The 22256-nt window shown below is 37.6% G+C and overlaps 1 protein-coding gene across 4 annotated transcripts; it reads left to right on the top strand.

Annotated features, from left to right (window-relative positions):
* The first annotated feature begins 216 nt into the window (after window positions 1-216).
* LOC123499247 (S-methyl-5'-thioadenosine phosphorylase-like) lies at window positions 217-21213 on the top strand. 4 transcript variants are annotated; one of them, XM_045247018.1, is made up of 8 exons: window positions 217-498; window positions 11193-11338; window positions 12779-12946; window positions 13239-13390; window positions 13586-13689; window positions 13947-14065; window positions 14192-14282; window positions 20096-21213. In XM_045247018.1, the coding sequence occupies exons 1-8, from the start codon at window positions 484-486 to the stop codon at window positions 20129-20131; spliced, it is 831 nt and encodes a 276-aa protein (XP_045102953.1). In that variant the 5' UTR covers window positions 217-483; the 3' UTR covers window positions 20132-21213. The 4 variants fall into 4 exon arrangements, with proteins under 4 accessions (XP_045102953.1, XP_045102952.1, XP_045102955.1 ...); XM_045247017.1 differs by lacking the exon at window positions 20096-21213 and adding an exon at window positions 17616-17851; XM_045247019.1 differs by lacking the exons at window positions 217-498; window positions 20096-21213 and adding exons at window positions 572-802; window positions 17616-17851.
* The last annotated feature ends 1043 nt before the right edge of the window (window positions 21214-22256 follow it).

Genomic DNA, 22256 nt, shown 5'->3' with positions numbered 1-22256 from the left:
TGAACTGAATACACAACTCCTTCCACAATCTAATTCAACCCTCACGATAAAAATTAGGAGGTCATAAATTCAAGAAGTGATGAACTAACAACCATATATGAAAAGGTGTTTGAGGGAATGCGTATTTGAAATTCCCGGAAATGACAGTGCCTGCCAGACGACAGATGTATCCCTGAGCCGCTTCCCAAATAGTTCCTCTCATGGTACAATAACTTGTTATTGTACCATGGTTCCTCTAGTGCAGCTAATAATGTATATAGATTTCACTAATAATGCGCCATCCGCTACTTTAGAATATAGGGAAAAAATATGAAGAGAGAGAAAGAACGGTAATGGTAGCCCTGTTGGAAATAAGGTCTGACCAGCGTCCACCACCAGCACTCCTCCCACCACCTGTTGCTGCTGTGACTATGAGCTGAGTGCCAGTGCAAATTGAGTGCCGTGTGCCGCCGTTAGCCTGTGTCACTTCCCGCAGCCTGTGTCATGACCCCGGTGAAGGTAATGGCATGGTTATGAGTGAATCGTCCGTGTGCCTATGTTTGTGTTGTCCCGTCTCCATTATTGGAGACGTCTTCATTAGTGCCAATGCCGACCCCTTCCCCGGCTCATGGCTTACTGTGTACCTTCGGCTGCTTTGTACCATTGTGGAGTAAGGTGTATCATCGCTTGCCTTGCACCATTGTGGAGTGAGGTGTATCGTCGCCTCCCTTGTACCATTGTAGAGTGAAGTGTACCGTTGGCTGCTTTGTTCCAGTGTGGAGTGAAGGGTACCGTCGGCTGCTTTGTTCCATTGTGGAGTGAGGTGGGTATAATTCTAGTTTATGCTCATACTCTCCCTTATCCCTTACCAACAAGCTTGGGGACAGGTGGAATGGGATTTCGGGTGGGGAACATGAGATGCGTCGGAAATGCGTATTTTTTGCACATAGGTTAATGTACTACTTGGAAGGGGTCCAGAGGGGGCGCAGCCCCAGTCTAGGTTAGGTTAGGTTAGCGTCCTTGCTGAAATTTACTTCAAATTTATGGAATTTATACAAATTAGTGAATTTTCGAAAGTTGTAGTGAATCTTCCATAGAATTTAGGATGGCAATTTCTGCCCCCAGTTATGCAAAAAAAAAAAAAAAAAAAAAAAAATGCATTTCCAACACATTTTATGTTCCCCACCCGAAACCCTGCTTTCCCACCTGTTCCCAAGCTTGTTGGGGGGGGAATGGGGGAGTATGGGTAGAAAATAAAATTCTACTGTGAGGTGTACCGTCGGCTCCTTTGTTCCATTATGGAGTGAGGTGTACCGTCGGCTCCTTTGTTCCATTGTGGAGTGAGGTGTACCGTCGGCTCCTTTGTTCCATTGTGGAGTGAGGTGTACCGTCGGCTGCTTTGTTCCATTGTGGAGTGAGGTGTACCGTTCCATTGTGGAGTGAGGGCTCCTTTCTTCCATTGTGGAGTGAGGTGTACCGTCGACTGCTTTGTTCCATTGTGGAGTGAGGTGTACCGTCGACTGCTTTGTTCCATTGTGGAGTGAGGTGTACCGTCGGCTCCTTTGTTCCATTGTGGAGTGAGGTGTACCGTCGGCTCCTTTGTTCCATTGTGGAGTGAGGTGTACCGTCAGCTCCTTTGTTCCATTGTGGAGTGAGGTGTACCGTCGGCTCCTTTCTTCCATTGTGGAGTGAGGTGTACCGTCGACTGCTTTGTTCCATTGTGGAGTGAGGTGTACCGTCGGCTCCTTTGTTCCATTGTGGAGTGAGGTGTACCGTCGGCTGCTTTGTTCCATTGTGGAGTGAGGTATACCATCGGCTCCTTTGTTCCATTGTGGAGTGAGGTGTACTGTCGGCTGCTTTGTTCCATTGTGGAGTGAGGTGTACCGTCGGCTGCTTTGTTCCATTGTGGAGTGAGGTATACCATCGGCTCCTTTGTTCCATTGTGGAGTGAGGTGTACTGTCGGCTGCTTTGTCCAGACAGATTTCAATAGTTTGGTTATTTTTCAATATATAATAACAAATGGGGCCTATTTTTTGGTATTTTAATTACTGTTAGTAATTAAATTTTATTGGATATACATATACAGTGGAGACTCAATACTCGAAGTTAATTTGTTCCAAATGGCTGTTCTCATCTTAGCAAAACCTCGTTCATAAAGAATTTCAGGATAATTTTTTTTTTTTTTTTTTTTACAATTTTGATATGTACATACCATAAGTAAAGGTTGGTGATGGATAACTTAGAAGAGGAGGGGAGAAGGGTGGGGAGGAGGAGGGAAGTTGCCAGAGGATGAGTCACCATCCATGAAAACGTCTTTGTAAAGTTTCTCCTGTTGGAAGGCTGTGGCTCACTAACACTTGCACTCTCACCAGATTCCTTATTTTCACTACTTTAAGCCTCTTTGGTGCCATTGTAAGTTTCTAAATGAAAAACTACTGACAGAACACAGAAGAATGTGGTTTTTCTCAAGGCTGTGGCAGAACTAACGATGCACACTGTTATCGGTATATTGGTATTACAGTAATACGGTATCAGAATAGTACAGTGGCGGCTGCGAGAAGGGAGATGACAGAACTTTGTATATGACCAAATGTGTGGCGATTCATTACCAGATATTTTCACCACTAATAAGCCTTTGGTGTTAATGTAAGTTCATAAATGAAGAACTACAGATAGAATGCAGGAGAATGTTATTCTAATGACTGCAGCAGCACAAGTCACAACTGGCGGAAGAGGAATGGGCACGCCAGGAAGCCTTTGTTCACAGCCTGAGACACTCAGTAATGACCAATCCACTGACTTATTTTGGAACCTTAGTAATGCACACTTGGAGGAATGCATATGAAGTCCCCAAGAGGTAGCCACTTGGTGTAAAGTGTTGATATTGGTCTGACATGATGCAATGTCTCTCAACAGACTAGGACCAGAGGAAGTGCTAATGCCAACTTAAAACCTAAGGTCACTAGCAAATATTTTAACAACAAAGGTGATATTGGGATTAATATAATTAACATTAATAAAAAAGAGGAGAGGGCCCAAAACAGAGTCCTGAGAGACTCCACTAAGAACCTCCCTTGAATGGCTGTGTTGACTATTAACCACCACAAACATACTTGTATCAGCCAGAAATTCTTTGATCCAACAAAGCAATTTACCTTTGATACCAAGACTAGGTAGTTTATCTAGAAGAATAGAATGGCACAATGTGTCAAAAGATTTTGAAAAGTCACAAAGAATAAAGTCAACATTGAGGCCTTGATCCAGCCAGGAAGTGACATGATGGTATGTTAGAACTAACTGGTCCCTAGATGATCTGCCAGGCCTGAAACCATATTGATCTTCATTTAACAGGTTATTAGACTGGGCATTGCCATAGACAAATTTTATTAGAATGCGCTCCATTGTCTTTACACCGGTGAAAGTTAAAGAAACAGATCTATACGTCAATGGGTCATGATGTGAGCCTTTCTTGAAGATATATATATATATATATATATATATATATATATATATATATATATATATATATATATATATATATATATATATATATATATATTGTATTTAATATCTTTTTAATGGTCATTAAAACTTAATAAAAAATATCCTGGTCAATAGTTCTACCCCACCTGGTCAAGTCATTCAGGTCAAATGAAAAACTGGTCAAATGTCCTGTTCCCTTATAATACAGAGGTGGTAGATAGTCGCAACACGTCGACTGCTCTGTATAATTACCCTGGCTAGTGTGTACCGTTTCTCTCTTGCTGTGTACCAGTTCGTGTTCAGCAATGCCAGCTTACAGACATACAGTTATTATCAGCTGCACAAGTGTGCAGCTGAATACTTCCACCAATGTTTTATGACTAAGCATGACTCAGTGGCCAATACTCTACATTTATCCCTTCTTGAAACATAGTTGCTTTAGGCCTGACTTTGAAGAAACACATAGTAGGTGAGTTCATGTGTGTTACTCATATTTCATAACTAATCCTTCAAATCTTTAAGGGGACTTGCAACTGGTTTTTTTTTTTCTTCCGGGGCTAGTTTTGCTCTCTTAGATCATTAAATAAATAAATAAATAACTGTGGTCACAATCCTATCTCTTTCAGCTTCCTTTTTTCAACAAGATTTAAGAACTTGCAATTTCACTTCATTACATCTTTGGCACAGAGGATGTTATACCATGATAAGTGGTAATTTTATAGTTATTGATTGTGCCTTTGAGTTTGCTTATCTTAATGTTAATGACATGTTTTGCTGACTTAACAGATTCCAACTCCTCTGGCTAATTGAAGTGTATGTCCTTCTGAAAACCTTAGACAGGACCACTTCTCCACCCTGGTCTGTAAATCCTCCCTGAACACTGAAACGGCAAAGAAGTCTTCTTTGTAAAGATATAAGTACCTCCATGTCACTCACGGTAGGAACTCTGCTCTGACAGTCAATGTGGTGGTTGATTTTCTTAATTGCAATTTTCAATATTGTTATTTCACACTGAAAAGTTAGTCAGACTATGAATTTCATCTAAAAATTCCTTACTAAAAATCCAAAGTGTTTCATTCATGTATAAGGTAGAAAAAGGTGAGCATTCCCAGTGTTTTCCCCTTAGGGATGTCAATGGTGATATGATTACAGACTCAAAAGCAACAGCTGATATATTCATCAACTCTTTTGCCTCAGTGTTCACATTGTCCCACCCACAGGCCCTGTTTTCTCACCAAACTTTTGATGGTTGTATAGATGACAGCCTTTTCTCACATTCAAAATGCCATATTCAAATTTGACCCTTCTCTGTAATGGGTCCAGATGTAATTCACTCCCATCTTTTGAAGGCTTGCATGTCTGAACTGGTGTATCCACTCCTTTTCCATAAATCATATAAGACCAGTAAACTCCCTCTTGACTGGAAAGAATCTTGGGGATCACCCATCTTCAAGAAAGGCTCACATCATGACCCATTGATGTATAGATCTGTTTCTTTAACTTTCACCGGTGTAAAGACAATGGAGCGCATTCTAATAAAATTTGTCTATGGCAATGCCCAGTCTAATAATCTGTTAAATGAAGATCAATATGGTTTCAGGCCTGGCAGATCATCTAGGGACCAGTTAGTTCTAACATACCATCATGTCACTTCCTGGCTGGATCAAGGCCTCAATGTTGACTTTATTCTTTGTGACTTTTCAAAATCTTTTGACACATTGTGCCATTCTATTCTTCTAGATAAACTACCTAGTCTTGGTATCAAAGGTAAATTGCTTTGTTGGATCAAAGAATTTCTGGCTGATACAAGTATGTTTGTGGTGGTTAATAGTCAACACAGCCATTCAAGAGAGGTTCTTAGTGGAGTCTCTCAGGACTCTGTTTTGGGCCCTCTCCTCTTTCTTATTAATGTTAATTATATTAATCCCAATATCACCTTTGTTGTTAAAATATTTGCTAGTGACCTTAAGTTTTAAGTTGGCATTAGCACCTCCTCTGGTCCTAGTCTGTTGAGAGACATTGCATCATGTCAGACCAATATCAACACTTTACACCAAGTGGCTACCTCTTGGGGACTTCATATGCATTCCTCCAAGTGTGCATTACTAAGGTTCCAAAATAAGTCAGTGGATTGGTCATTACTGAGTGTCTCAGTTCATTACCTCCTTGAGGTAATAGCAACAAAATAAGCTGCCATGGATTTGGGTATCACAGTTGATGCTTCTTTTGAAGTTTCACCAATATATATCTAATATAGTGCATAAAACAAGCAAAGTGGCATGGAATATCTTGAAGTCCACAGTTAATTATGAGCTGCTTCATTCATATTACCTCTTCTCACCACTCACATACTTTCATTATTAGAGTATTCTTCATCAGTCTGAAACACAGGATATCTTGGTGACTTGAGATTGGTAGAAGGAATGCAGAGAATGTAGACTAAAACAATCTGTGGTATGGAACTTTATTACTAAGATTTTTTTTCTATGCTATGGATTCTTAAAATCTCTTAATTTGTACTCCATCTAAGGCAGACTTATTCATCATGATATGATTAAATATTTGCAGGTTTTTCATGGAGATTCTTCTATAAAACTGGAAGACTTATTTCATCACCCACCTATTACCCACACAAGAGAACATCAGTACAAAATTTTCTGTATTCACTCAGATATTGGAAGATCATTCAGCATGAGACATTAATACTATTTGGAATTCCCTACCACAGGACGTAGTTTTTCTCAGAAGTCACTGCTTTAAGGCATCTCTAATTAATCATCTTGTTCCAGTACTGCTAACTGATAGGTTAATAAAATTTCAACTCAACTAACATCTTTCTTTGCTGGTTTTTGCATTTTCTGCAGCATGTGTTGCACTCTCCAGTCTCATATCATAGCATTGTGTTTGTGACTGTTTACTTATTACCTGGGTCTGGCAATATAGCAAAGGATGGCTTCTCCTGAGTTGGGAGGCCTGCCAGGTGAGAATACTTGGTGTTAGTGTTGGATGGTGTGCATTGTCTATGCTTTTCTTTAAATTGTATCAGTGTTTCTATATCAAATCTATCTGTAAATCTATTAACCTGTGGTAGGAACACACACACACACAGCAGGAGACGCGGTCGAGGAAGGACGCAATACCGTCGCTCCCGAGAATCAACTGATCTTCACTACCTTTGTTTGGGTTTGGAGTGGCCTGGGCGATTAGTATGGACTCTTTTTTTTAGTCATGAATACAGTGTTACAAAATCATGAGTGAGAAAGAGATTCCATCTAAATGCAGGTATGAGACACGAGAAAGAATGAAAGTTGATGATGACTATGTTGGTGAGGGAGAAGAGCATTCGAAGGCTTTGATACGGCGCACACTTCACTATTTGATAGAGTGTTGACTATCGAACATAAATTAGATAAATTGATAAAGGAGAGTATGGGAATGAAAAGGAATGAAGAACAGGATAAAGAGCTCCAGAAATTGAAAGAAAGGATAAAAAGAGTGGAAGAAAACGAAACTAGGCTAAGAACCGGGAAATGAAGAATTAAAAGTGCAAATAGCTAACTACAAGAAATTGATGGAAGTAGGACGCAGTAAAGCCGAGAAAGAAAAAGAGAAGCTGAAAGATCTAGTTAACAAAGAAGAGGAAAGAGTACAAGACGTGATTAAAAAAGAAGTACAGGCATGGAGAATCCAAGATAAGAAAGACAAGGAATCATTTCAGGAAGTATTTCAAGAACAGTTAAAAGAAAGAGATGAAAATATGACAAGCAAAATTATAGGAGTCCTCAAGAAAAAAGAAAATTTAGTAAAAGAAATTGTGGAAAAAAGTGTAATTATTTTTGGACTGAAAGAAAAAAAATGTTAAATATAGACCAAGAAGGGAAAAGGACGAAATGAAATCAGTAAAAGACCTACTAAAACATCTAAATGACGAGGATAGACAGAACTTAGAAGAGGAAGTAGAAGAAATCCATAGAATGGGACCATATCAAGAAGGAACAGTGAGACCAATTAAGATAATACTAAAATCACAAGCAGCAGCAGAAGTATTATATAGAAAAATGAAACTCAGAGAAACAGAAGGTTGCAAAGATATATATATATATATATATATATATATATATATATATATATATATATATATATATATAAAGAAAAATAGAAACGAGGAGGAAAGGAAGAGACACAACGAACTGGTGGCAGAAGCAAGAGAAAAAATAATGAAAGGTCAGAGGAGGAGAAGGCATTTTTTTGGAGAATTATAGGAGACAGGATAAGGAAATGGTATATAAAAGAGAAGGAAGAGAAAAAATGGAGCAAGTTTAACTAAAAATGATAAGAACAAGAGATTAAAAATGATGTATACAAACATAGATGGGATTTTATCTAGTAAATTAGAATTAAGAGATTACATAAAGAAAGAAGAACCAGATATTGTATGCCTGGTGGAAACAAAGTTAAATGAGGCAATAAAAATAGACATAGATAAAAGGTATAATATATGGAGGAGAGACAGAGTGGGTAAAGGAGGAGGAGGAGTCATGATGATGTTAAGGAAGGAGATAGTGGTAAATCAAGTGGAGTTTGGGGAAGGAAAATCAGAAATACTGTATGTTAAGATGCATATTAATAAAAAGGAGTTAACAATCATTGGAACATATGTGCCACCAAAAACAAACTCATGGACTAACCAAGAATATAAAGACATGATAGATGACACAATAAGGAGTCTTACAAGAATCATTAAAGAAAGGAGAAAAGTGATATTGGTAGGAGATTTCAACTGTAAGGAGGTGGACTTGGAAAATTATGAAAGTGGTATGGGGGAAGATGCCTGGGGAGATAGATTCCTGAACCTAATGATAGATAATTTGATGGTCCAAAGAGTAAAGGAAAACACAAGATTCAGAGGAAACGATGAGCCAGCGAGATTGGACCTAGTTTTTACAAGGGATATACAAATTAACGATGATATAAGATATAAGTGCCCATTGGGAAAGAGTGACCATGTAATATTAGAAATGGATATAGAAGAAGGAAAGGAAGATAGAGATGAATCATACAAAGGAGACCGATTAAATTATAGAAAGGCTGATATTGAGAACCTCAAGAACTATTTTAAAACGTAAACTGGGAGGAGATGGAAAACTCATTAACGGTTCAAGAGAAATATAACTTATTTTTGGAAATATACAAAACAGGAGTCAGAGAATATGTCCCGAAATATAGACCTAAAGAAGAAGGAAAGAAAGATTGGTTTAATGCAAGATGTGCTAGGGCAAAGGAGAAACGAGATGGAGCATGGAAAAGGTGGAGAAGAAACAGAAATCCAGAAAATAAGGAAAACTTCAAAACAGCAAGAAATGAATATGCTAAGGTGAGAAAGGAAGAAGAAAGGAACTATGAAAAGGACATTGTCGAAAATGTAAGGAACAACCAAAATTGTTCTACAGATTCATAAATGGAAAAATAAGACAAAAAGAAACAATAGAAAGGTTAAAAGGAGAGAATGGAATGGTGGAAGACCCAAAAAGTATGGCAGAACTGTTAAATAGTAAATTTCATGAGGTCTTTACTAAGGAATCCAAATTTGAAAGACCACAGGGTAATAGAGACTGTCCATATGAAAGAGATTAAAGTAACCAAGCTTGAAATAAAAAAGTTGATGATGGAACTGGATGAGGAAAAGGCAATGGGACCGGATGAAGTCTCAGGCAGAATACTGAAAGAATGTAGGGAAGAACTAGCAAGTCCTATATACAACATCATAAAATGCTCAATAGAAAATGGAACAGTGCCAGTGGAGTGGAAAAGAGCTGAGGTGGTTCCCATATATAAGAGCGGAAGGAAGGAAGAACCTTTAAATTACAGACCGGTATCACTAACTAGTGTAATATGCAAGATGTGTGAAAAAATAATAAAGAAGCAATGGATTGAGTTTCTTGAAGACAACAAATTATTATCAAATAGCCAATTTGGTTTTAGAAAAGGTCGGTCATGTGTAACAAATTTATTGAGTTTCTACTCTAGAATAGTTGATAAAGTACAAGAGAGAGAGGGATGGATTGACTGTATTTATTTAGATCTAAAAAAGGCGTTTGATAAAGTGCCACATGAAAGATTACTATGGAAGTTAGAGGAGAAGGGTGGCTTAAAAGGAAGCACATTGAGATGGATGAAAAATTACTTGAGGGGGAGAGAAATAAGGACGATAGTTAAAGATATGAAGTCCAAGTGGAGAACAGTAGACAGCGGAGTGCCACAGGGGTCAGTATTGGTGCCAATACTTTTCCCGTATATATAAATGACATGCCAGAGCGAGTGAACAGCTACATATATCTGTTTGCGAACGATACGAAACTGTGCAGAATCATTAAACAAAAAGAGGATTGTGAAATACTACAGGAAGACTTAAACAAGATCTGGAAATGGAGTAAAAAATGGGAGATGGAATTCAATGTGGACAAAAGCCATGTCATGGAAATGGGAAAAAGTGAAAGACGACCAGTGGGAATCTATAAGATGGGAGATGGAGTAGAACTAGAAAAAGTAAAAAAGGAAAAGGACTTGGGAGTGACAATGGAAGAAAACAATCAACCGGTAAGCCATATTGATAGAATTTTCAGAGAGACGTATAATTTGCTAAGGAATATTGGATTAGCATTTCACTATATGGACAAAGAAATGATGAAGAAATTGATAAGTCCTAAAATAAGACCTAGATTGGAATATGTAGGAGTTGTGTGGACCCCCCCATAAAAAGAAACACAGAAAATTGGAGAGACTACAAAAAATGGCTACAAGAATGGTTCCAGAATTTAAAGGGATGACATATGAGGAGAGACTAAAAGCTATGGATCTACCAACCCTGGAACAGAGAAGAGAGAGAAAGGGATCTGATACAAGTTTATAAATTAACAGAATGGATCAAGTGGATAATGAGAAACTAATCCTGAGAAAAGAATATGACATTAGAAGCACAAGATCGCATAGTAAGAAACTGAAGAAGGGAAGATGTCTGAGAGATGTTAAAAAATTTAGTTTCCCGCAAAGATGTGTTGAGACTTGGAACAATTTGAGTGAGGAAGTGGTGTCAGCAATGAGTGTACATAGTTTTAAAGAAAAATTGGATAAGTGTAGATATGGAGATGGGGCCACACAAGCATAAACCCCAGGCCCTGTAAAACTACAACTAGGTAAATACACACACACACCACGTAGTGTAGTGGTTAGCATGCTCAACTCACAATTGAGAGGGTCTTGGTTCAAGTCCCGGAAAGTGGCAAGGCAAATGGGCAAGCCTCTTAATGTGTAGCCCCTGTTCACCTAGCAGTAAATAGGTACGGGATGTAACTCAAGGGGTTGTGGCCTCGCTTTCCCGGTTTGTGGAGTGTGTGTGGTGGTCTTAGTCCTACCTGAAGATCGGTCCATGAGCTCTGAGCTCGCTCCGTAATGGGGAAGACTAGCTGGGTGACCAGCAGGCGACTGTGGTGAATTACACACACACACACACACACACACACACACACACACACACACACACACACACACACACACACACACACACACACACACACACACACACACAAAGAGAGAGAGAGAGAGAGAGAGAAAGAATCATTAAGAAATAACTTTACAGGAACTTGAATTCATTTGTAAGGATAAACTTTTGTCCAGTCTGTCTGTCTGCTGCTGCCGCCTTGTTAGCTTTCACACAAATGATTGTCGCCAGATTGGCATCATTGGGGGATCAGGGCTGAACAATCCCAACCTGTTTGAGGTGACCAGTGAATCGCCCCAAGACACTCCCTATGGACCACCCTCAGACATCCTGCGGGAGGGATTCATCGAGGGCGTACCCTGCGTGCTACTGGCCAGGTGACTGTTATAGTAGTGATGGTAATAGTAATGCTAATGCTAAGGACAGTTTCTTTTCATTCTGTAATTGTGTTGTTAGAGTAATTAATGATAATAATAATAATAATTGCTAATCTTCTATAATCAGGTTGATGGAGTAGTTATTAAATATTTACCAATAATAATGATATTCATAACATTTTATTTTGTTTGGTATTGTAATAGAGAAAAAGGAAAAATGCTATTGAATGGAGTGGATTCTTGCAGAAGTTGCTGAGTATATATCTAGAAAATTACAAAATGGAACACACTTTAGATGTCATCTATACAAAATTAGTTAAAAACTAAAAAGTACTTATTACTGAGTAGTATTCTTTCCTCACACTGAGGTCCTTTTAGTTATAGTGCTAACTGTTTACTTTTCTATCTTCTATCACAATGCTGCTCTTCAACACAAGTGGTAACAGTGACTGGGATTGGTAATGTGTAAATGGAATGTTGTGTATAGGTATGCAGTTGTTCAAGGTTCATACTGCCAGAACTAAAAAGGGGGGCGGGGCGGTGATCCTTCCCTTATTTATACCTTTATTGATGCAGTCTCTCCTTTAACTCTTCCACTTTTTTGTCTCCATCACTTCCTCCAATAATAAGGTGTGTCTATACTTTCATTGGGGGGAAGCTGTGTTTCTCTAATTTAAGCATCTTCTATTTTCAGTTATTTTTTCTTACTTGCCTTCTGTGTTGTCTTCTCCGTCATTTGTAAGCTGTCTCCTCAGTTGCTTCACTTCATAATTTTTTCTTGTTTTCCTTCTAGGCTCTGCTCCACTGTTAAGTTGTCCGTTTTACTTCTTCCACTTAATTCATAAACTCATACCTTGTAAATGTATATCCTCTATCTATCCTCTTTAAATGTTGCCAGTCAATTTGATATTATTTTGTATGTGTGTACTGTAATATTGATATGTAGGATCAAATTGTTTATAGAAAAGCCAATATAAGCATCATCCTTTGGACACAATAGCCAGAGAAGAGATGCAGGAATTTATGGTAGGGATGAAGTCAGCACACTTAGCAGGTGAGTATTAGGAACATAATACTGTAGTATCTGTTAACAGTAAGGGATAGAAGTACAGTTGACATGAGAAAGAAGAGGTGGAGTTCAGGAGTAAGGGACATAGGCAGCACAGTTAACATAGAGAATAGTAGGTAGGAACATAATAGTAAAACAGTGTTCAAATTCAGGGGTAAGGAACTGCAGTGCAGTTGACACAGGAAAGAGAGGTATAGGAGGGACTTAGTGATACATAGCAGTCTTGAATATGAGGAGTAAGGGACAGCAGTACAATTGACATGGAAGATGAGGTATAGAAAGGACTTAGTGTTACATAACAGTCTTGAATATGTGGAGCAAAGGACAGCCAGCACAGTTAACACAGGGATAATAACATCCTTGTCCCACAGACATGGCCGCAAGCACACCATAATGCCCACCAAAGTTAACTACAGAGCCAACCTGTGGGCACTGAAGGCAAGGGGCTGCACCCACATACTGGTTTCTACTGCCTGTGGGTCCCTGCAGGAGAACATCTGTCCTGGGGACTTTGTTATCCTGGACCAATTCATTGACAGGTAGGGGGTGAGTGGCTCATTTGTGATGTAATTGTAGTTATTGTGTGGAGTTGAATGATGTGCCATACTCACTTCCAGCAAAGAGTACCTGGAGGTGTTGTGTTGAGGAAGACTTTGGAAGCATGAAAATATACAGATAGAAAAAGGTTATCTGTGACTACATAAAAGTGTTATTCCTAAGCCATGCAGTCTCTATAGGGAAAATATTGGATACCTGTGTGGGCCATCCATTGTGGAACTGCCAGCCTGGGATACAGTTGGATTAATAGATTAATTTGTGTGTTGATTCCAGAACCACAAAACGCTCACAAACATTCTACGATGGTGAGGAGGGACATCCAGCTGGCATCCTTCACCTCCCTATGGATACCCCATTCTGCTCTGACACCGCCACCATCCTGAAGCGATGTTGTGATGATATGGGCTACACTGTCCACCCTACAGGTCAGACACAGCCTCTACCTTGTCTTTTTCAGGGACTTGGAGCACAGATTGATTTGTTAAGAGTAAAAGTTTTGAAATGTGTAGTAGATTGACAGGAGCACTAAAAAGATTCAGATCAAGTCCAGAGAAGAGCTCCATAAAGAAAAACAATTTTTCCAAGCATGATAGGTTTGTTATCACAGCAACATCTTCCAGGGACTGTGGTAACCATAGAGGGGCCAAGGTTCAGCTCCAAGGCAGAGAGTCGCATGTTCCGGCAATGGGGTGCTGATGTGATCAACATGACCACTGTGCCGGAGGTGATGCCAGGCCCTAGCTGCTCCTTGACCTGTATTGTGAAATGCTCTCTCACCAATACTATTTTTAAAGGCCACAGAGATGATTAATCAGATTATAACTTATCTCCAAAACTATAAAAACATTCTAGCTCCAGAACTATTAAAACATTCTCAAAAACCTTAACATCAACTAGAGTCTTTTGAAAGTGGAAGTGCAGTGTATGAAGCTGTGCTAGAGAAAACTTGTGCGCTTGAGCCATTCATCCTTGGCATTACAGGTGGTGCTGGCCCGGGAGCTTGGCATGTGCTACGCTGCCATTGCCATGGCAACTGACTACGACTCGTGGAGGGAAGGACATGAGGCAGTGACAGTGGAGGCTGTCATGGCAACCTTCAGGTGAGGCACAGGGATACCTGGTTTGTTTCACTAATCTAAGTGCTCAAGTGATGGCAACATTATGGTGTAATGATTAAAAGCACTAAAGAAAAATAAATACTTTAATTCTTTTATTATCTTCTCCAGAACCAATGCCGAGAAAGCTGTCAATGTCCTGAAGTTAGCTGTGGCCATAATAGCAGGAGAGGACTGGAGTCAAAGGATTTCTACTCTGAAGGTTTGGCTGGCATGGTTTTGGTTTCTCCATTGTTTTGTGAACCAGGCTGGTCCATCCATAGCACTACAAAAGCATTACAACTTTAGAATTTGAACACTTTAAAGATTTAACTTTGAGCTGTTTACTTCTGAGTTCATATCTTGTTGACCAAGATAATCATGACATGAAGCAACCAAGGGAAACCGTATAGAAAAAAAATCTGGTGATTAGACAGATTTGGTAAGAAGCAATTTCTTGACATTCAATACAGGGCAGTAAGAGAAATATTTCAGTTGATATTGATTTGGCTTTGTTGCTATTTACATTCTCAGATTTATAATCTACATAGCTTCACAAATCACTAATAGGCTATTTAAGTAAAAGCTGAGATTTTTTCATCATCATACTCGGTACAAGGAAGCAATGTATTGAGGCCAGAAATAAGGCTAATAGAGTATTAGGTTTCATCTTTAGAAGTGTTAAAAGCAGGAGTCCTGAAGTAATACTAAAATATACTTGGCACTGGTCAGGCCACATCTTGACTATGCGGTACAATTCTGGTCCCCACATTTAGGACATAGCTCTGTTGGAGTCAGTGCAAAGGAGGATGACTAAAAAGGTACTGGGAATGAGGGATATTCCCTATGAAGAGAGACTGAAAAAACTTAGCCTGCATTCCTTAGAGAGATGTAGGTTAAGAAGAGACTTGATAGAAGTATTTAAGTGGTATAAGGGTTTTAATAGAGGGGACATGAATGTAGTTCTTAGAATCAGTAGTGGGGACAGAACAAGAAATAATAGGTTTAAACTTGAAAAATTCAGGTTTAGGAAAGAAAAGGGAAGAAACTGGTTTTCAAACAGAGTGGTTGATGAGTGGAACAGTCTCAGTGGGCATGTAGTCAGGGCTGAGTCAATAGGGAGCTTTAAAAAGAAGGTTAGATAAATTTATGGATGGGGAAGATAGATGGAATTAGGTAGGTTAAGCACACTGGGACTGCCTCGTATAGGTCTGGCAGCCTCTTGCAGTTTCCCTCCTTTCTTATTCACTCATTATTAGTGGCATTCATATTGATTTTTGCATAAATGTTCTATGGATAGTCCAACTTGTACTACTTGATGTATTAACATTGTATGAGTGAAGGGACTGGGAGTAAGTGACTGTGGTTCATGAACATACTGTTCAGAGAGACTACTTGATGTATTAACATTTTATGAGTGAAGGGCCTTGGAGTAAGTGACTGGTTCATAAACATACTGTTCAGAGAGAGAGATGGGGGGGGGACTGATGAATGGCACAACCCTTTAACCTGTACAGTGTCAGCAGATCTGAGACTTCGTGATTTCGCCAGTGCTGGCCACATCGTTTTTTTTTTTTTTTTTTTCTTTTCTTAACCACTCTTAAATGATGTGAAACAAATGAAAATGACAGTCATTCTTCTCAGAACTGACTGGAAGGGGTATTAATTAGTGCGAGATTTTTTGCGCTAAGGTTAGCGGCTTAGCAAAGCCTTCGCTTCCTCGTTTCTCACCAGTCGATCCCCGAGTTGGACATACGCATAATATCATTCCTGAGTTGAAAGAAAAACAATATGTCATGTTTTGCTGTTTGGGAGTGTTTCTGGCTACAAATAGACACAAGATATCGCAAGGGAGTGTTGCCTTTTATGGTGCAAATATTTTCCGAGTAATATGTACTTGTTTTTCCTTATAACAAAGCGATTAGAAAATTCTTATTTATGTCATACAAAATTTTCACTACCACAATATAACAGTTACCAAAAACATCTGAAAACTTAAGAGTAAGTAATGGAAATTATGCTTTGTTCATATTAGCGGAGTTGAGGCGTCAGTTTCCCGCTACACCGAGCTGAAGGCAGCAGAAACTGCTTAAGTTCAGAAATGTAATAAATAAATACAGGAACCATTCATGTTAGCAGGGATGAGGAGGCAGCATGAACAATGTCAACAGTGCATGATGGCAATATAATGGTAGGTTTTGAGGACGCAACACCTCCGAAAATACGAGGAAGCTTGCCGACGTATCTCATACGTCTCTGACGCTGTACGGGATAAGGAACCCCAAAGGGATATGGAAGGCAATTTGACTTGACATCAGGGCAAACTTAAACTGTAAAACCTTGACACAGATTCATTGGCAGTTCTGATCCTTTCTGCCACTTTCTTTTTGGTGATCTCTGGTGTGTGCAAGCTCCTTAGACACAGGTGCAAGGCATTGTCTCTTCTAAGACTTCCTGCAGTATGTTTATTTTATTTCCCAAGTTTTACCAGGAAATAGTGATTTTGTTGGTTAAGGTTCAAGCTGTGCCAATCCCATCTTGATATGCCATGAAGGACCTGTAAAGGTAGAAACAGCACTTTAAGCATGTTCTTAACACATTACCTGGCAATATGACCCACAGGTGGGTCATACAACAGATTTCACCTGAATTACATTTTAATATTACTATTAATAAAAATTGGATTATATAAGTAAAACTATAAATAAACACTGGTTGAAAATAATATGAAGCTTATTTCGTTTTTCAAGTTAAAGATTATAGGAAAAAGTCTTATTTCCAAATTTTTTTTTATTTATGTAAAAAAATAAAAAAAGTATTTTATCTTTCAATTTTTCCTTCAGAAGAAAATAAAACTTTTCTATTACAAATCATTGAAATACTTATCACAATTGGACTTCCCTTGACAAACTTAAATGATAGTTTTTTTATACTTTTCCTGGTATTATTTGGACAAATTGTAAAGAAAAGTTGCCATTGGTGAACCTTTTGAATTGCATATGTAAATAAACAAAACAGAATAAATAAAAAAACATCTGCCATAAAAATTTGCTGAAAATATACTTTTTTTTCTAATACATATAAAAGAAATCTATATTATTAATTTTGCATTTTTCCTTAAGAAATAATCCATACTTAGATATCACAATTGGACTTTCCTTGATAAGCTTCAATAATTTTCTTCATTGATCCTTTCATAATTTTCCTGATATAATCTTTATTATCTTCTCTCTCTCTTCTGATGAACTAAACTATAAAAACCATGTACCATTCATTTTCTAAATATGCAAAACAAAGAGACAAAATATATATTTAACATATTTAGGAAAGGAAAAATATACATATGGAGACGCACTGAATATCAACAAATAAAGTATGTTCACCGGTGGGTTGTATTGCAGAGATGTCATAGATTTTTCACTATGCAATGTGACCCACCGGTAGGCAAACGCTTTGAGGTTTTCAGTTTGTTTTGGTGTTCTCTGAGACAACACTACTCTTCTCACTTCACTGGCTTGACCAGCACTGACATGATAACAATTTACTTGTATTGCAGTGCAGGAGAGCTTGCCACGCTGCACCAATCACAAGGAAGGTGTTAAATACTCTATATTTCATGCAACATAGGAATATCCTAACTGAATAACCAATAAATAGTGTAGTGGCTTAGAACTACTTTCTTTTTCCCATACCTTTATTAATACGCTGTGGATCAGTAATGGGCTGAGAGAGTTTAGACATGAATACAAGAACCCTGTGTTTTACAGTAATTGCAAACAACTGTAAAAGGAATGGAAATGAAAAAATAATGTTTAATCCCTGAATGTTACCTTGTTTCAATAAGGCTTCATCCAACAACTGTGTGCAGGAGTGAGAAGTGATGAGGCACCAGTGCCCACTAACTGTCATCAGACAAATTGTATTTGCTCATGTCTGGTGGGCACTAATAAGCAACTACTTATTCCCTTGCTCTCTTTAACACATTACCTGTGATGGCAATGCGGCAAGCTCTCCTGCACTGCGATTATAAATTGTTGTCACGTCAGTGAAGCAAGATGAGCAGAATGATGACTGGAAGAACACTTAAACAAACTAGCAACCTCAAAGTGTTTGCCCACTGCTGGGTTGCATTGCATACTGTGAAAAATTTATGACTTCTCTGCAATACGTCCCACTGGTGGACATACTTTGTCAATATTCACTGCATCTCTATACTATATTTTTCCTTTCCTAAATTTCTTTATATTTTTGTCTTTGTTTTGCATATTTAGAAAATGAATGATACATGCTTTTATGATCAACTTAGTTTTCTGTTGAACTAAGATAAAATAAAATTTAAAGATATGAGAAAAATTATGAAATTATGAAAAGATCAATAAAGAAAATTATTTTAGCTTTTCAAGGAAAGTCCAGTTGCAATGTCTAGGTATGGATTATTTGTTAAAGATATCAGGAAATGATGAAATTATGAAAAGATTGAAGCTTATCAAGGAAGTCCAATTGTGATATCTCAGTTTGCATATTTGTTATGGAAAAGTTTCATGTTATTCTAAAGGAAAAATGCAAAATAATATAATTTTCTTACATGTATTAGAAAAAAGTATTTTAAGTCAAGTTTTATACCAAATATTTTTTTTATTGTTTTGTTTCTTTACATGTTCAATTCAAACGGGTCACCATTGGCAGCTGCTTTTTTTTTTTTTTCCAATTTGTCCAAACAATATCAGGGAAAATAAAAAAAAAATAAATAAAAATCATTGAAGTTTATCAAGGTAAAGTCCAATTGTGACATCTGTTTCAATGATTTTTACAAAAGTTTTTTCTTCAGAACAGTATATATATATATATATATATATATATATATATATATATATATATATATATATATATATATATATATATATATATATATATATATATATATATATATATATATATATAATTTTCATAACACTAAAACAAAATAAGCTTCATATTATTTATCAACCAGTGTTTAATATGCCCTCCTACACATACTGTTTATTGCAATTTTACTATATAATCCAATTTCTATTAATAGTAAGATTAAAGTGTGATATATTATGTAAAAACGGTTGCGATACATTGATGATCCACCTGTGGGTCGTATAACAGGTAACATGTTAAACTGACAATTTTGAGTCTGGGGCAAAGTTAGGTTCATACATTGTTCTTCCCACATGAGATGCATCAACAGCATTAGTTAACTGTGTTGTGTGACCTTCAGCAATTATAGCTAGCTTGATTTTACTTTAGTTACAATATCTCAGGAGAAATCTTACTCACTAATTAAAACTAGTAAAGAGTACATGTTCATCCACAAGCTCCTCCTCCATACAAACCTTTCAAGGCTTAGAAAGAATCTGTAGTTATGGTTGGCTTCAATGATATGTACCACACCAGATGTAGTGCAGAATCCCAGGATGACTCAGCAGATTCACATATTCACAGGTCAGTAGGAAGAAGTGTTTCATGATTTGGAGAGCTGAATTGAATATCTGCAACATGATTTATGAGTATTAAAAATGGGAAGAGATTAATAAAGCCTTCCATGTAAACCTTGGTGCAAAGAATACCAAGTAAGAAAATACTGGTGACATATTTACAGTAAACATTTTTCTATGAGCTCTACTCTACATACAAGCCTTGCCCTAGACACCTCTTTACTTCACCTCACTGTCAATATCTCTTAATGGAACCAGTTTTTTGTTATTTCAAAATATAAATTCACAATGGTGCTGATTTTACCAAGAACTGATTTCCTTTACAATTATAGAATTTGTTGACCAAATTATAATTATCATGTAAAGTATATGACAAGGTATTTTCAGCAGATTAATTATTTCTAAGGAATATGCAAGATATAACTTGTTTAGTAAATTTATATGGAGCTATCTGACTATAAATTTCTCCTCATTGTCCATGTAAAACAACTAACTACATCACCATTATCATATATTAGTGAACACTGTATCAACATTAATATTCTCTACATGTTTTTTTTTTTTTTCTTTCCAGTCAAGTGTGGACAGCAATATAATGAGTGGCAAATAAGGTTTACAAGTCTGCAAAACTGGAAAAGCATTCTCCAACAAAAAAAACTGCTTCATTGATACAGAGTTACCAATCAGGATGGAATCGAAAGCTATCATCAACGCCCCTCTTACTGACAGTCTTTCATCTCTCCCATACTGCATCTCTTACCACACATATCCAAACCCAACACAAGAAGGATGCCAAGGATTTCTCCACCTCCCACAACTTGCCTCAAAGCTCAGACAAATTAGCAAAGGGTGTCCCACCCTAGTGTAAAAAAAACAAACATGCAACATCCTCCTGACTAGACTGACATCCAGGCTATAAGAGCATTCTTCACAAGTGGACCCCAGCATAAATTAATGAAGCTAATACCTGCCACCTGTCAAGAAATCAGCCGTTACGTAGCAACCAAGCACTGTGAATCCTCTTCTAATAAAAATATTGTAATTACAATATAGAGGACAGAGAAAGAATAGAAAATATCCTGTGGATGTGACAAGGAGTACCAATCCTCACTCCAGAAAAAGACCGGGCATCTCAAAAGCTTTTTACTTTGTAACTTGGCAGCCTATATTTCCCTCCTAAGAAGTCTTGAAATTACTTTTTGCAACTCAAGTTGAGTCCATGCACTCTACTTTTGCTTCATGTTGGGCTACATAGAAATAGTGTAGTCTACTGTGCAAATAAAAGTAAAGGACCCCAATTTTAAAGCATTGACATCCTCCTTCCACCACCACCAGCTGAAACACTGCACAGCTACAGTAAACCTAAATGAATTAATATTTGGTTTTCCTATACTTTTCCATACAAACCATTTCATAATTGAAAATAATTTTTTATAACATTTTATGCCAATAACTGCACACCATCAGTATGATTGCCAAAATCTTACACCACATTTCACAGGTTAATGCATTGACTGACAGGATGCAGAGGAGCAAATACAAGATAGCCTTCATAAGACCGTTCCATCTTGTCAAAATTTTACAAAAAGTAGAATCAAATGCCTTAACTATCAAAACTGAAGAAAAAAGTACAAAAAAAAAAATCAGATTTAACAGTGTACCTACCTAGTGAATAAATTAATGTAAAAACTAGAAGTATGTTTATTTTCTCCTACTTTATCCCCATTTCCATTCCAAAGCTTGGATGTTGCATTTGTGTGCAATGACTTAACTCCCTCTCTTAGAGCTTTCCAACTTCTGGCTAAGACAAGAAATTTACACTCAGAATAAATCTATGGTATACACCATACACCAAACTCCTCCATCAGTGAGAAATTCTTTGACTACCCAACTTCCAGAGTGGAGCACATTCTGACTCAACTACAGCAGAGATTTCCATTCTTGGGAGACTTTAATATTCACCATCAGCTTTGGCTTTCCTCTTCCTTCACTGAATATAATGGTGTTTTAATCTTAAACTTTGCTATCCTTCATGACCTACAGTAGTGGTTCTCTAACTTTTTTAGCTCATTGATCCCCAATGAAATGTGTGTGTGTATTTACGTAACTAGTGTATTGTACAGAGCAAGCTGGGATCATACTATCCTGTCTCCATTTATCCAATTTTTCCTTAACCCGTACAGCGTCAGCAGATCTGAGACTTTGTGATTTCGCCAGTGCTGGCCATGGCCACATCATGGATTTTTTTTTTTTTTTTTTTTTTTTTGCTAAACCAGTCTTAAATGATGTGAAACAAATGAAAATGACAGTCATTCCTCCCAGAACTGACTGGAAGTGGTATTAATTGGTGCGAGATATTTTGCGCTAAGGTTAGTGACTTAGTTATGTGACTAGTTTATTCGCTTCCTCATTTCTCACCAGTCGATCCCCGAGTTGGACACATGCATAATATCGTTCCTGAGTTGAAAGAAAAACATGTCATGTTTTGCTGTTTTGGAGTGCTTGTGGATAAAAATAGACACGGGATATTGCGAAGGAGTGTTGCCTTTCACGGTGCAAATATTTTCCGAGTAATATGTACTTGTTTTTCCTTATAACAAAGCGATTGGAAAATTCTTATTTATGTCATACAAAGTTTTCACTACCACAATATAACAGTTACCAAAAACAACTGAAATGGTAAGAGTAAGTAATGGAAATTACGCTTTGTTCATATTAGCGGAGTTGAGGCGTCA

The sequence above is a fragment of the Portunus trituberculatus genome, chromosome 49 (genome assembly GCF_017591435.1).
Source record: "Portunus trituberculatus isolate SZX2019 chromosome 49, ASM1759143v1, whole genome shotgun sequence".
NCBI classification, from domain to species: Eukaryota; Metazoa; Arthropoda; class Malacostraca; order Decapoda; family Portunidae; genus Portunus; species Portunus trituberculatus.
This window is presented reverse-complemented; position numbering and strand designations above follow the sequence as displayed.

Bases quoted from the DNA above. Each gene is read 5' to 3' on its own strand.
- LOC123499247 (XM_045247017.1), top strand. The intron at 13,690-13,946 runs GTGATGCCAGGC...TTGGCATTACAG, and splicing joins ACATGACCACTGTGCCGGAG to GTGGTGCTGGCCCGGGAGCT. The intron at 14,066-14,191 runs GTGAGGCACAGG...TATCTTCTCCAG, and splicing joins GCTGTCATGGCAACCTTCAG to AACCAATGCCGAGAAAGCTG.